This window comes from Xiphophorus hellerii, chromosome 2 (assembly GCF_003331165.1).
Source record: "Xiphophorus hellerii strain 12219 chromosome 2, Xiphophorus_hellerii-4.1, whole genome shotgun sequence".
Classification (NCBI taxonomy): domain Eukaryota; kingdom Metazoa; phylum Chordata; class Actinopteri; order Cyprinodontiformes; family Poeciliidae; genus Xiphophorus; species Xiphophorus hellerii.
Genome location: NC_045673.1, coordinates 1,693,819 through 1,705,518, shown reverse-complemented (window position 1 = coordinate 1,705,518; position 11,700 = coordinate 1,693,819). Strand labels below are relative to the sequence as shown.

Genomic DNA, 11,700 nt, shown 5'->3' with positions numbered 1-11,700 from the left:
TTAGTGCTGACAGTTTATTGCTGAGTAAGCAATAGCAAGACGAATATTTGGGAGCTGCACATTCACAAAGCAGCCTGCATGTTTTCCCTGATTAAAGGAGGCCAAGACTCCACAGAGCAAAGAAGGAAAACATGTAAAGATTTAGACAGGAAGTAGCTCCAAATACAATTCAGCATTTTAATTGTCAACTTATTTTACTCTCTGTGTCTTATTGAGCAATAGATGATCTGATTCATGAAAAATATTTCTGTTTTTTTATGCTTTATATTTTAGAAAATAAACTTTTCATCCAGATTTCAAACTTTAGAGACTGATCAGTTTCCCCTTTTGGATTGAAATGACTAAACTTATCAAAGTTTAATCGCTTTTGTAAAAGAATATATTGCTTTTTGTAAAAACTTAAAAACACATTCATTAATTGTATAATAGAGGTTGAATCATTGCCAAACAAGATGTACATTCTTCCCAATCAGTAAAACCATTATGCACAGTGGGCCCTCTAGTGGTCGGCATGAGAACAGCCACACACTTCTTTTGATTTTCATTATAAAAGCTGGTTTTCCATCCATCCATCCATCCATCCATTTTCTAACAGAAGGGGAGCTGGTGCCTGACTCCAGTGAACGTTTCGGGCGAGAGGCGGGGTCACCCTGGCAGGTCGCCAGTCTGTCGCAGGGCAAAAAGCTGGTTTTGCTTTGCAATATTGTTTATTGTAAATTGGGACAGTGTGATGATCTTGCTAGTGAAGAATTGAGGTTTAATTATAAAACAGGAGAGCGTAAATGAAGAACTGTTCTTCTACAACTGAGTTCATTAAACCTGCTGATAAAATACAGATTCATCAACATCATATTTTTTTCTCAGAGCTTCTTCTAAGTGTGGTATATGACACTTCTTTGGTCTTCTGATGAAACAATATTTGCATACTAGAATAATTTAGATAATTTATAAATAAAACACATGTGTGTGAATAAATGATTTAACTTGGTCACATCAAACAGGAGCCACAAACGTCTGGGATGATCTTATTCATATTTGATATATTTGCTATACCAAATATGGTATAGCAAATAAAAGTATAGCAAATAAAGTCTGTCTTCTTAATTTCTCAATATGTCTGTTTTCTGTTTGTTTCAGTTCTTTCTCTCTCTAGCCAGGATGACATTATGTTTAGATATGTGAACATTTATGAAATTAATCACTTAGAGCAAATCCAGAGCTGAACTTTCTTGGATCAAATTGTAGAGTTGCACTTATCTCCCTCTGATATGAACTCATTGATTAAAAGTGATAAATCATCATGGACTGAATAGGTGACATCTACCCATAATTCAGACATTCCTGGGTTGATTTATAATTTCCATATTTGAATCAGGTTGAATTTGCCAACATTAGCAATAAATCCCTTTATAAATCCATAAATTACCTCAAACAACCATGTACTTATTTTAACAGGTTAATAAAATAATTACTTCTAAATAAAACGTGTTTGTTTTAGTTGCACATTTTAATAACTTCATATGAAAATTCTACTTATCATTTAGAGCAGGGGTGTCCAAACTTTTTGCAAAGAGGGCCAGATTTGATCAAGTGAAGATGCCCGGGGGCCAATAGTTTGTTCGGACATTTTTTTATTTTTTATTTTTTACCCCTCCAGGGGGTCTTTTGTGGGCTCTAGTGTCCCTTATGTGACAGTAGGCTGACAGGAAACAGGGAAGGAGAGGGGGGAAGACATGCGGCAAATGTCATCGGGTCCAGGAATCGAACCCGCGACGGCCGCGTCGAGGACTCAAGGCCTCCAAATACGGGTCGCCCTACGCCACCACGGCACGCCCTGGACATTTTTTAACTGCAAAAGTTTCATGCAAATACACAATTTTCATTGTCACAATTATATTTATTTTTCAAATGACAAAATAACCAAATATAAGCCACTCAGGCAGATGAGAACAACTCTAAAAACCCAAATTCTGCTTTTCTTTCATATCTGGAGAGTCAGATAACATTGAACAAACTGTATGAAATACCTTCAATTTACATGAGTTTAAAAATATCTTTGCCTCAAGAACATTCTAAACAGGAGTTATAAGTAATGCAAAGTTGTCTGTTATTATTAAATCTTAAAACAAGTTAATTTTGCTCTTGTCATTTACAATATCTTTCAGAAAGTAATAGTTTGTCACATCTACAGGTTCATAACCAAATCTTACTCAAGAGTTTAATAAAAATAAGTGCCATAAATCCAGGTGCATAAATGTTTTTTTGGCTCTTCATTACTGATAGTGACAGATGTTACCGTTCAAAACACTCAGTTTCATGTCCTCAACTCTCTGTGCCACACTGTTACGTGCCAGGCAAACATTTTTCTCAAATTCTTGCTTCTTCTCAGGGCAAAATGTTCTCCACCATTTTCATAACACAGTCTTTGATAAATGTACCTTCAGTAAAAGGTTTGCCATGTTTAGCTATTAACATGGCCACTTCGTAGCTTGCTTTGGTGGTATTTTCTTTTGACTCACAGGTCCGCGTGAAGAATCGCTGTTGTGATGCCAGTGCAGCTTGGAGCTGCTTCAGTTTTTCAGCACGGTCACTCCCTGTTAGCTTGTTGTATGAGTTAGCATGTTTAGTCTGGTAGTGTCTCTTTACGTTGAAATCCTTAAACAAGGCAACCGTCTCACAAATTAGATAAGCACAATTGCCTTGATTTTCAGTGAAGAAGTATTATAATTCCCATCTCTCTTGAAAGCGGTGGCCCTCACTGTAAGCTTTCCTCGTTTTTTTGCAGTGGCAGAAATGAGTGGAGAGCGGTTCGCTGCACGGACGCAGACTGATAGTATTAAAGTGGTGCTGCCACCATTTGGTGAAAGGAGGAATTACAGTTTCAAGTTTTATGATTTATTTATTCTGTTTCACAGTGCAGGCGGGCCATAAATAATACATTATAAAACTGAAGCTGCGGGCCGTATGAAATCTGACCGCGGGCCGTGATTGGCCCCCGGGCCGGACTTTGGACATGCCTGATTTAGAGTCTGAATTCACCTGCATGTTTAAACTGCAGAACAAACTGGCCTCACTACTTTATTGTCACTGTTTATTGGAAAATGATGGCAACACGTGAAAGCGTCCAGCGGTTGTCATGGCAACCCCACACAGCGTGTTGATGTGAAGTCAAACTGCAGGCTGCTGCTAACAGTCTTCAGTGACTCTCCGCATCAGGATTCAGAATCCGGATTAACCCCCGCCATCACTTGATGACAGGAGGTCTGCGCATGCGCTGGAGATGTCCTGGCCACATGAGTTCAGGTCACAAATGCGTCAAAACAGCAGAAATACCAGGCGGAGGAACGGAAGTTGAGTAGGTGACTACCAAAATAAAAGAAGAAGAAGAAGAAGGAGCAAAACTGAAGCAAGGTTTTAACTCTTCTTTTTTTATCTCATGAAACTTCCTGGTATTTCGTGTTTATTTTGTAATGCTTGAATTTCTAATAAAGTTTTAAGCAAACAAAACCAGAAGCCATCATGCAGGAAACATAAATGTATATATTCACTGAAACAGTGAACTGTCTTGATTTTGGTAAATCACATGTTGTTGACTGTTTCTGTGTGGATCCTCAGAAAAAGTGTCTGGTGCAGATGGATATTTTTTCTACAATAAGATCACAATTATTACTGGCAAATTAAAATTTCAATAATAGGAAATAGTGCAAAAGACATTGTCTTTCAATAACCAAGCTTTTTGTTTTCTCTATAATAGTAAAAACCACATTTATTAAATTATTTCCACTTGAGCTTTTAGAGAACCTAAATCCAATTTTAATTACTTTATTAAATCTGGCTTAATACAGCAAGCATTTCTAAAGAGAGACTGACCCAAATCCTGTTGCTGAGAATAGCCGGCGTGTGTGTGTGTGTGTGTGTGTGGGGGGGGGGGGGGGGGGGGGGGGGGGGGGTGTTTTTCATCTGAGCCCAAAAGAATTTACAAACTAATTGTTCTTTTAATAATGCAAAAAAACTGGTTTTGGACCTAGAACAATATTAACTTCCCTTTTCAACTAAAAACAACAAAAAATGACCACTTGTTTAATCAATTAATCCCTCACACAAACAAACAAACAAACAAACGTGTGTGTAATCTGACAGTAATTTTCCAGACTTGTTTAACGAAAATTATTCCATTTTTAGATTCTTGAGCAGTGAAACGATGTACCGTAGTTTTTCTTGTTGTTTTGTGGTGCATTCACAGCAGCTCTGTTTAATCCACTTTAACCGAACCAATCCAGTTTGTTTTAGTAGACAGTCCGTTCATTTGGGGATGTGAAGGCATAATGGACTAAAAAAGTGAACTCTAGTCCGCCTACTAACCTGGTCTCGGTTCGGTTGAAGTGAACTCCGGATGCGGGTCCATAAGCAGGAAGTGGACTACACCACACAAGGCATTCTGGGTAAATACAAGTCTAGCACTAGCGTAAGAAATGGCTCGTGGTTTATTACCAAATACAAAATGGAAAACTAACAATGGCTGAAATCTGAGGCCTCAATAGTTCAGTGTGTTACCTTCCCTCCAGAACAGGCTGGTCTAGATCGGCTCCTTGGCTGGTTAGCTTCCCAACAACATACTCTCTACTGCCCCCTATATGCAGTTTTGGTCTCCAATGAATCCAGTCTATCTGACTACCAGGTGTGAAAAGTTTTCACCTTAATTGCTTTGGTGATTTTGGCCCATGTGACAAAAAGCTTGGTCACCACTCTAATGGGCTGTCTGTTTGTTTTACATGTTAGTTTTACTTTATTTTGAAAGTGTAAACGGAAACAGCGGCTTTATGACAAGCAGCTTGACCTCAGTGTAAATCACGACGTTTCTCCAGCAGCGGCGGCCGTTGCTCAGAGCATCAGAGCGCTGATCCTCCTCTCTCTCTCTGTGTGTGTGTGTGTGCGTGTGTGTGTGTGTGTCGGGGAGGCGTGCAGCATGTTGTCACAGATCCACTGAACGCTGTTTTATTTTCTGCCCAACTCCCAGCAGGGTGTAGAGCTCCCACCATGGGTTAGACAGAAAGCCACCTATGGATTATCCACTTTATGCACTTCATGGAGGATGAAGGGTTCGGGTGGGGGGGACAGAATGGACTTATTTTCGGAGAGACATCCTGACAAAGACGGGGACTGAACAGTGACCGGGATCGGCAGCCCCCCCTCCCCCCCAATCCGACTCTCTCTGCACATTTTTCTTTTTTGTTTCCATTTTTCCTGTATTTTTTATTCTGATTATTGATGTGATTCCCTGAAGTCTGCGTGGAGCAGAGATGTTCGCTGAACTGCTGTGCGGCGCCGTGGCTCTGGTCCTGTACGTCAACACTCTGGGAGCCGATTTCTGCTACGATGACAGGTACTTCCCTCACTGAATGAAGTGCACTCCGAACCGGTTCTGGCTCGGTTCTGTTCACCCTTCCCATGAATCCGAGCAGCAGAGTAGCAGAGGGCGAGCATCAGGTATCGGAGAGGAATGTGGCTCTGAGGAGCCGCTGAGTGAAGGTTCGGGAATCTGTCGGATTATCCACACGTGTTTTTGGTGGATTCGGCTCTTCTAGTTTCGTCATACAGTTTAAATCTGCAGTGGATCTCTGTAGATCTATTTTCCTTTCAGGTTAACCGTGAAAGCTGTAAATAAGCAAACATCCTTCAGTGGAGTCGAGAGTGAGAACTTCCTGAAAGTATTTTCAGGATATTTTTGATATTGAAGCTTTTGCAGCGATATTTCCAGAACTGAATATTAATTGGATTAATCCTCAACTTCTCGGTGGGCGATATAGACTTGAAGTTTTATTATGATATTTTGTGGTACTATTATGAAAAAGATAAAAATTGTGGAAAAACTATTTATTGGTTCTTTTTTTAGTATCTGTATGGATGTGACCATAATCATAGTCTGCTTACTTAAATAAAAGTTTGGTTTATATCACTAAGATGCACACAGTAACTACATTTAATCATGTTCTTCAAATTTGCTTATATTTATTGATCTTGTGGAACAAACAGTGGAGAAAATAAAACTAGTGTTTCTGTTAAAGATCAGTTTTGTTTTTTTATATTAATTGAAATTTATCAAGATAAAAACAAATCAAAATTCTTATGATTGAAGTTTTGATGAGTAATTAATTGATTATGATTAATCATCAGAATAATGGATGACTGAAACAATCATCTGTTGCCGTCCTGAATGCATCGTTTTATCGTCAGTATTCTTCCTTCGGGTTTAGTAGTGAAACTTTGACCTGATGTCTCAGTTTATCGTGTTTTAGCCTCACAGAAGAAGCTGGAGTCGTGCAGCTCAACGTGTCTCCAGCCTCAGTTTCAGACTTTTAAAATGTGAAACTGGGAGCAGCATATTGTATTATTATTATTATTATTATTAAAAATATGGAGCGTTGTCAGCCTCTCAGCTGGGGGGCCCGGCTGGCTCTCACGCGGGGTAATGCATTACTCATAGCTGGCCTTTTGATATTTGACGGCTGAATGCTTGTCACTGCCTCAGGCTCTTTATTCACCAGCCATGTCTTGATGTAGGTCACAATCATTTCCTTTTTTCGTATGAGCTTCCTGTCTTCACCTCATCTTTTAAAGAGAAGCTGTTAAATGTTCGGCTCAGTTTTCTGCTGTGTTGTGAATCTAATGTTGATCTCAGGGAACAAACAGTGAGTTAACTTCCCTCATATCATTCTGTTTCCCTTACAACTCCACTGACTGCTGCGGATTAAAACGCTTCCTGTTCAGGACTTCCACCGCTGACAGACTGATGCTTTACTTTTACTCATATTTATTTGACTCGCTTCATTTTATACCAGTTGTTGTTTGGTTTCTGGGATGAAGTTGTTTAATTTTCAGTTTTAAAAGAACAGAAATGCTTGAAGATGCCAGAGAAACTTGTGCAGGGACTGGACTTTCCTTCCGTCCCCTTCCTGTCTTTAGCTGCACACTGCCAGTCAGCTGGATGAATGGAGGCTGACACATTTGTTCTTTGTTTACATGAAAGATCATTTTACCTATTTGGAAACATTTCCAGGAGTAAAAGTGGGATCTCAGTCTTTACAGTTGGTTCCACTAATTATATTCCATTCCTGCACAAACAGCAGAGCAGCAGAAAGATATTTTACTGATACTTACTTCAGATTTTAGCAGGTGTTTCGTTCTGTTCTGTGTATTACAAACTGTACAAATTGAAAAACATCTTTAAACATTTGAGAGACGATAAAACCCAGATTTTCTCTGAGCGTTAGCATCTCAGCCGCTAAGATCTGGATCAAGTTAAGGTAAAAATGGTAATAAAAGTTAATTCTTCTTCTAATATTGGAAAACAGTGAAAAATTCTGCCTATTAAATATAGGATCCAACTAATCCTTTGCAATGAAAATACTGCTCATATTCAAGCATAATTAACTGTAATTATGATAGAAAATAATAGCAAATACCTGTCATAGATAGCATTATCATGTTAAAATTCAAAAATATTTTATTTATCCCAAAGGGAAACATCAAGTATCTTTAAAGAGTCATTGCTGCTGCTGCTGTAGGCAGAAAGGATCTCCAGTAGCAGTCAGTCTCACATCTAATCTGAAGAAGCCTCTGACTGCAGAATGTTGCTGTCTGACCGTCATGACATTCTAACAGCTGAAAATCTGAACAACAGAGAGAATATTCCAGAGTAACTCGTCTTCCGTGTCGTCGACAAGCTCTGCTAATCCAGCTCCTTTGCTTTTGCTTCTTCTCTTTAAATCTCTGAGGTGTTTTTTTACTTCCTCCTTCTCTCTCTGCATCCATGAAGCGTCCTCTTCAGCTCCTCTGGGGTTCGGGGTCAAAGGTCAGGTGTTATTTGAGCTTTTGAGATGCTAATCAGCTTCTTGTAAAAACAATATATTGTTGCCACGGTTACATCAAAAAGCAAGAGCTAAAATCCTCAGTTGCACAGCATCCAGAACCAGAGGGAATGATTTTCCAAACAGCAACAATTCAACCAGAAAAGTCTCCAAACAGAACCAGTCAGAACCAGCAGAGTGACACTGTTCTAGAAATAATCCAATAAATCTTTGCAGTACATTTATTAATTTTTGTTTTTCTTCATGAATTTAAAGCTCTTAGATCAAGTTATATTTGTAGGTTTTAAATGGTGTAGAAACAGTGAAGTTTATCAGACGTCAGGCTGTTCCTGCTCTGTTTCTGTTTCTGTGTCCATAAAGCTGTAAAAAGAGGCGGGGGCTGCTGGATAATTTCACAAAGCCATATTCTTGTTTTTATGAGAAAATCTTGTCATAAAGTCATATTTTATTCGTCTTGGTGTGAGTAATTGGAGGTACCTCATGAAGCGTGCGGACGGCTTGCTTAGCCAGCCTCAACTGACATCATTTTTTCATCTCAGGCTATCTGTCATCCAGCGTTATCCGTTTTTAACGCCACGCGTTCAGGCTTGCAATTAGCAGCCGTATGTCTCCATGGGCTGCACTCAGAGGGAGAGAGGGGAGGCCGGCTGCAGCCCAGTTTATTTATATATTTGTTTAGGAGGGAAACAGTCTGGGATGCACAGACTGATCTAACTTGCTAATGTTGTCAGAGTGGAGATAAAACTCACATGACTGGTGAAGAAGCTGGAAGACGATGAATGCATGAAGGCAATAAATCAAACCATGAGCTTACACAAACACCCTGCAGGCATGTAGACCAGAGGTGTACATAATTTACTGGCAAAGACATCAGTCATAGATAATGTAACGTTTTATGCAGAGAGAAGGAAGATCCATTGCTGATGTTTTTCCATTTTGTGCCTCCAAGCAGAATTGAATGAATCTTGTTGATAATTCAGCAGGAAATGATTCTGGCTGCTTTGTCACAGAGTAATATTGATCTCTGAGATGATTGATGACGCTCAGCTTTCCTGGTGTTTGATTGGCTCACAGAAACAAGATGAAGCTGTTGTCCAATGTGTGTTCAGTGGTTTCACTTTAATCGGATTTTACAGTTAACTAGTGACCGGGCCAACCAGGAGGTCAGATTTTAACGACCAAAACAGTTTTGTGAGCATGCAGTCAGTTCCAGCAGCTCTCCGCAGAAAAATGGCTTCCTGGAGGAGTGACCCGTGCTGCCGTGCCAAATCGCCCCCGGGGATGCTCTTCCTCTTCCTTATTCATCAACCCAGCTTTGACACCTGCACTGGAAAATGGAAATAATGAGTCATTTAGTTCATATCTCTGCTGCTGTCCACTGCAGGTCTGACAGCAGTGGATAGCACTGATAAAGTTGGAGGAAAGAACATTGTGTGGTGCTGAGGTTACACAACGATTTACATTTTGTAATATTCCTAAAACAAAGCTCAATATAAACTTTTTCTTTTAATATTTAATGCGTCAGACCAACACACAGTGATGTAATGCTGGTCAGAGTTTATGGGAAAATGGATGGAGCTAAATCTGGACAATCTGGAATGAAACCTGCTAGACGCTGCAAAACACCCTGAACTCACAGCCAGAGCTCCAATTAAAGCTGTCCTTGTGTTGGAGTGGCGTAGTCAAAGTCCAGATCTGTGGCTGTTCACAGATACACTCTGTCCTGTCCAGTGGTGGGCGAACGTCCTCTTTAGGGTGATAAGCTGTTCTGTCATTGTTCAGCGGTTTATCATTAGCTTCTACTAACTGCTGAGATGCTAAAGCATTAGCATTAGCAGAACTAATGTTTGTGGTTAGTGCTTCACGGACTGCGCGGCTAACATTTTCCAGCCATCACACATGAAAAAGTTGATGGAAACAGTAAAATTTGAAATAACTTCCTCAGTTTTTACGCTCGCTTGAGATGTTCTTGGATTTTTCTGAAAAAGACTCAATGTGGCAAAGTGGAAATGGAAACACATTTGCAGAATAAGATCTGACGTAGCGAACTCCCATCCACTGGTGGATCTGCCGTTATGAGACACGAAGCTTGGAAACATTTCTAAGTCCCAACCTTCAGCTTGGAGGGGACGACTTTCCAAATCTCTGAGATGTGTTGTTCATGCTAGTTAGAAATCTCTTTCTGTTTATTACAGCTACAGTTTGCTTCAAGTCAGAATCTGATAAAATCTTGTTTCATGTGGCCTGGTTGATTTGGTCCGGAATCATAGATGGAAACACGTCTATTTCACATTTTCTTTTTGCTTCATTTTAAAGTTCGCTCATGACGATTGGACAGAAACTTCTATGCTCAAAGCCGGTAGAAACAAACCTCCAAAACCTGCAGCTGTTTCTGCAGCAAAAGGTGGTTTCAAATTAGCATTTTCTTTCCACACAATTATACACTGTTGGTCACTTACCTAAAGGGTGAATAAAGTGGGTTTATCCTTGTCTTGTGAGAAAATGTTTATCATTTTTGCAAGGCTCTGTAAGTTTCACCTCCACTCAGACAGACAGGGTTTATGGATTAACCCTCCTGCCAGGACGGCGACATGTTTGACGGACTGTATCCTGGTCATTACTCTGTCCTGGTGTGGTAACGTAAGACCTGGCTGGGTGAGGATGTGTGAAGGTTGCAGGTCAAAAGGAAGGACGCAGCTTCCCCGGGCGTAGCGGATGATTTATAGCCAGGAGTCAAACTGTAGATAACAGCAAAACTACTCCAACTCCTGAATTCACAGAGAGAGGACAGCTGATGAAGGGCAGCAGAAACAGAGTTCTAGTTTCACCTTGTCCATCTCAGATGAAGAACGAACTGTACTGTCCCGGCTGGCCCGGTATCGGCGTGTCTCTGTCTCTGTGCGGTGGTGTGGAACCAGACTCACATGTTCTCTAGGTTAAGGTGGTTAGAGCTGCTGTGCTGAGAGGCCAAAGGCGGCAACCCAGCAGCCTCAGTATCTCTGGTCAAACTTCAGCGTCTGGATCCTGTAATTACCCTCCAGCCTGCAGACTGAGACTGGCTGCACGGTTCGGTGTATTCAGTGGCTCCGCTGTCTCCTCAGCTCCTCGGGCCTCCAGCTCCCATCATCCAGTGCTTCCAGATGTGCCTGGCTGGCACCAGTGTGAAGGGATCGTTTGAAGTGGATTCAAACATAAAATGTGATGTTTGCCAGAATAGAGACATCAATGTTCCCCTGACCCGGACAGCCCATAACAGAATGAGTGAAGGTAGCACTGAGAGAAAGAGGCTCATGCATAAATTATATCAGCATGGATGCAACCAACATCAAAAAACCCACAAATTATTAATTGGATGTTTTCTCCACTGATATAAATCTTTGAACATCATTCAACTCAATTTTGGCTTCTTGGATAAAAAGCTTAATTTTTTTAATCCTACAGTAAGAAAGCTTTATATTTTACCTGTGTTGAAAAATCAAGTTCTGTTGCAGGTTTAAATTAAAGGTGACAGATTTAGCAAAATTCACATTTTCTTTTACTTCCATTTGGGTTTACTGCTTCTAAAAACAACCAAAGTGCTTAAAAAAATCCACCCAGTCAGTTTTTGGCATTAAGTTTATGTTTTTTAGTAACTGGAAAATGAGTCGTTTCAAAAACCAGAATGTTTAGTCACAAATCAGCAGGCACTTCCTGTCGCCTAGCAACTCCAGTGAAGTTCAGCCTGTTCCCTAGCAACTCCAGTAAAGCCCAGGATGTTCCCTAGCAACTCCAGCCCATTACTTAGCAAACCCAGCTGAGCTCCAGGTAAATGTTTTCAGTTGGTTTTAGCTGT

General features: G+C 40.4%; 1 protein-coding gene across 1 annotated transcript in view; it reads left to right on the top strand.

Annotated features, from left to right (window-relative positions):
• The first annotated feature begins 4,875 nt into the window (after positions 1–4,875).
• The window catches only part of tmtc2b (transmembrane O-mannosyltransferase targeting cadherins 2b), a 97,014-nt gene continuing 90,189 nt past the window's right edge, over positions 4,876–11,700 (top strand). Inside the window, exon 1 of the mRNA XM_032580483.1 lies at positions 4,876–5,383. Within this exon, the coding sequence (XP_032436374.1) occupies positions 5,301–5,383 (83 nt within the window). The 5' untranslated portion in view covers positions 4,876–5,300. The remainder of the gene's footprint in view (positions 5,384–11,700) is intronic.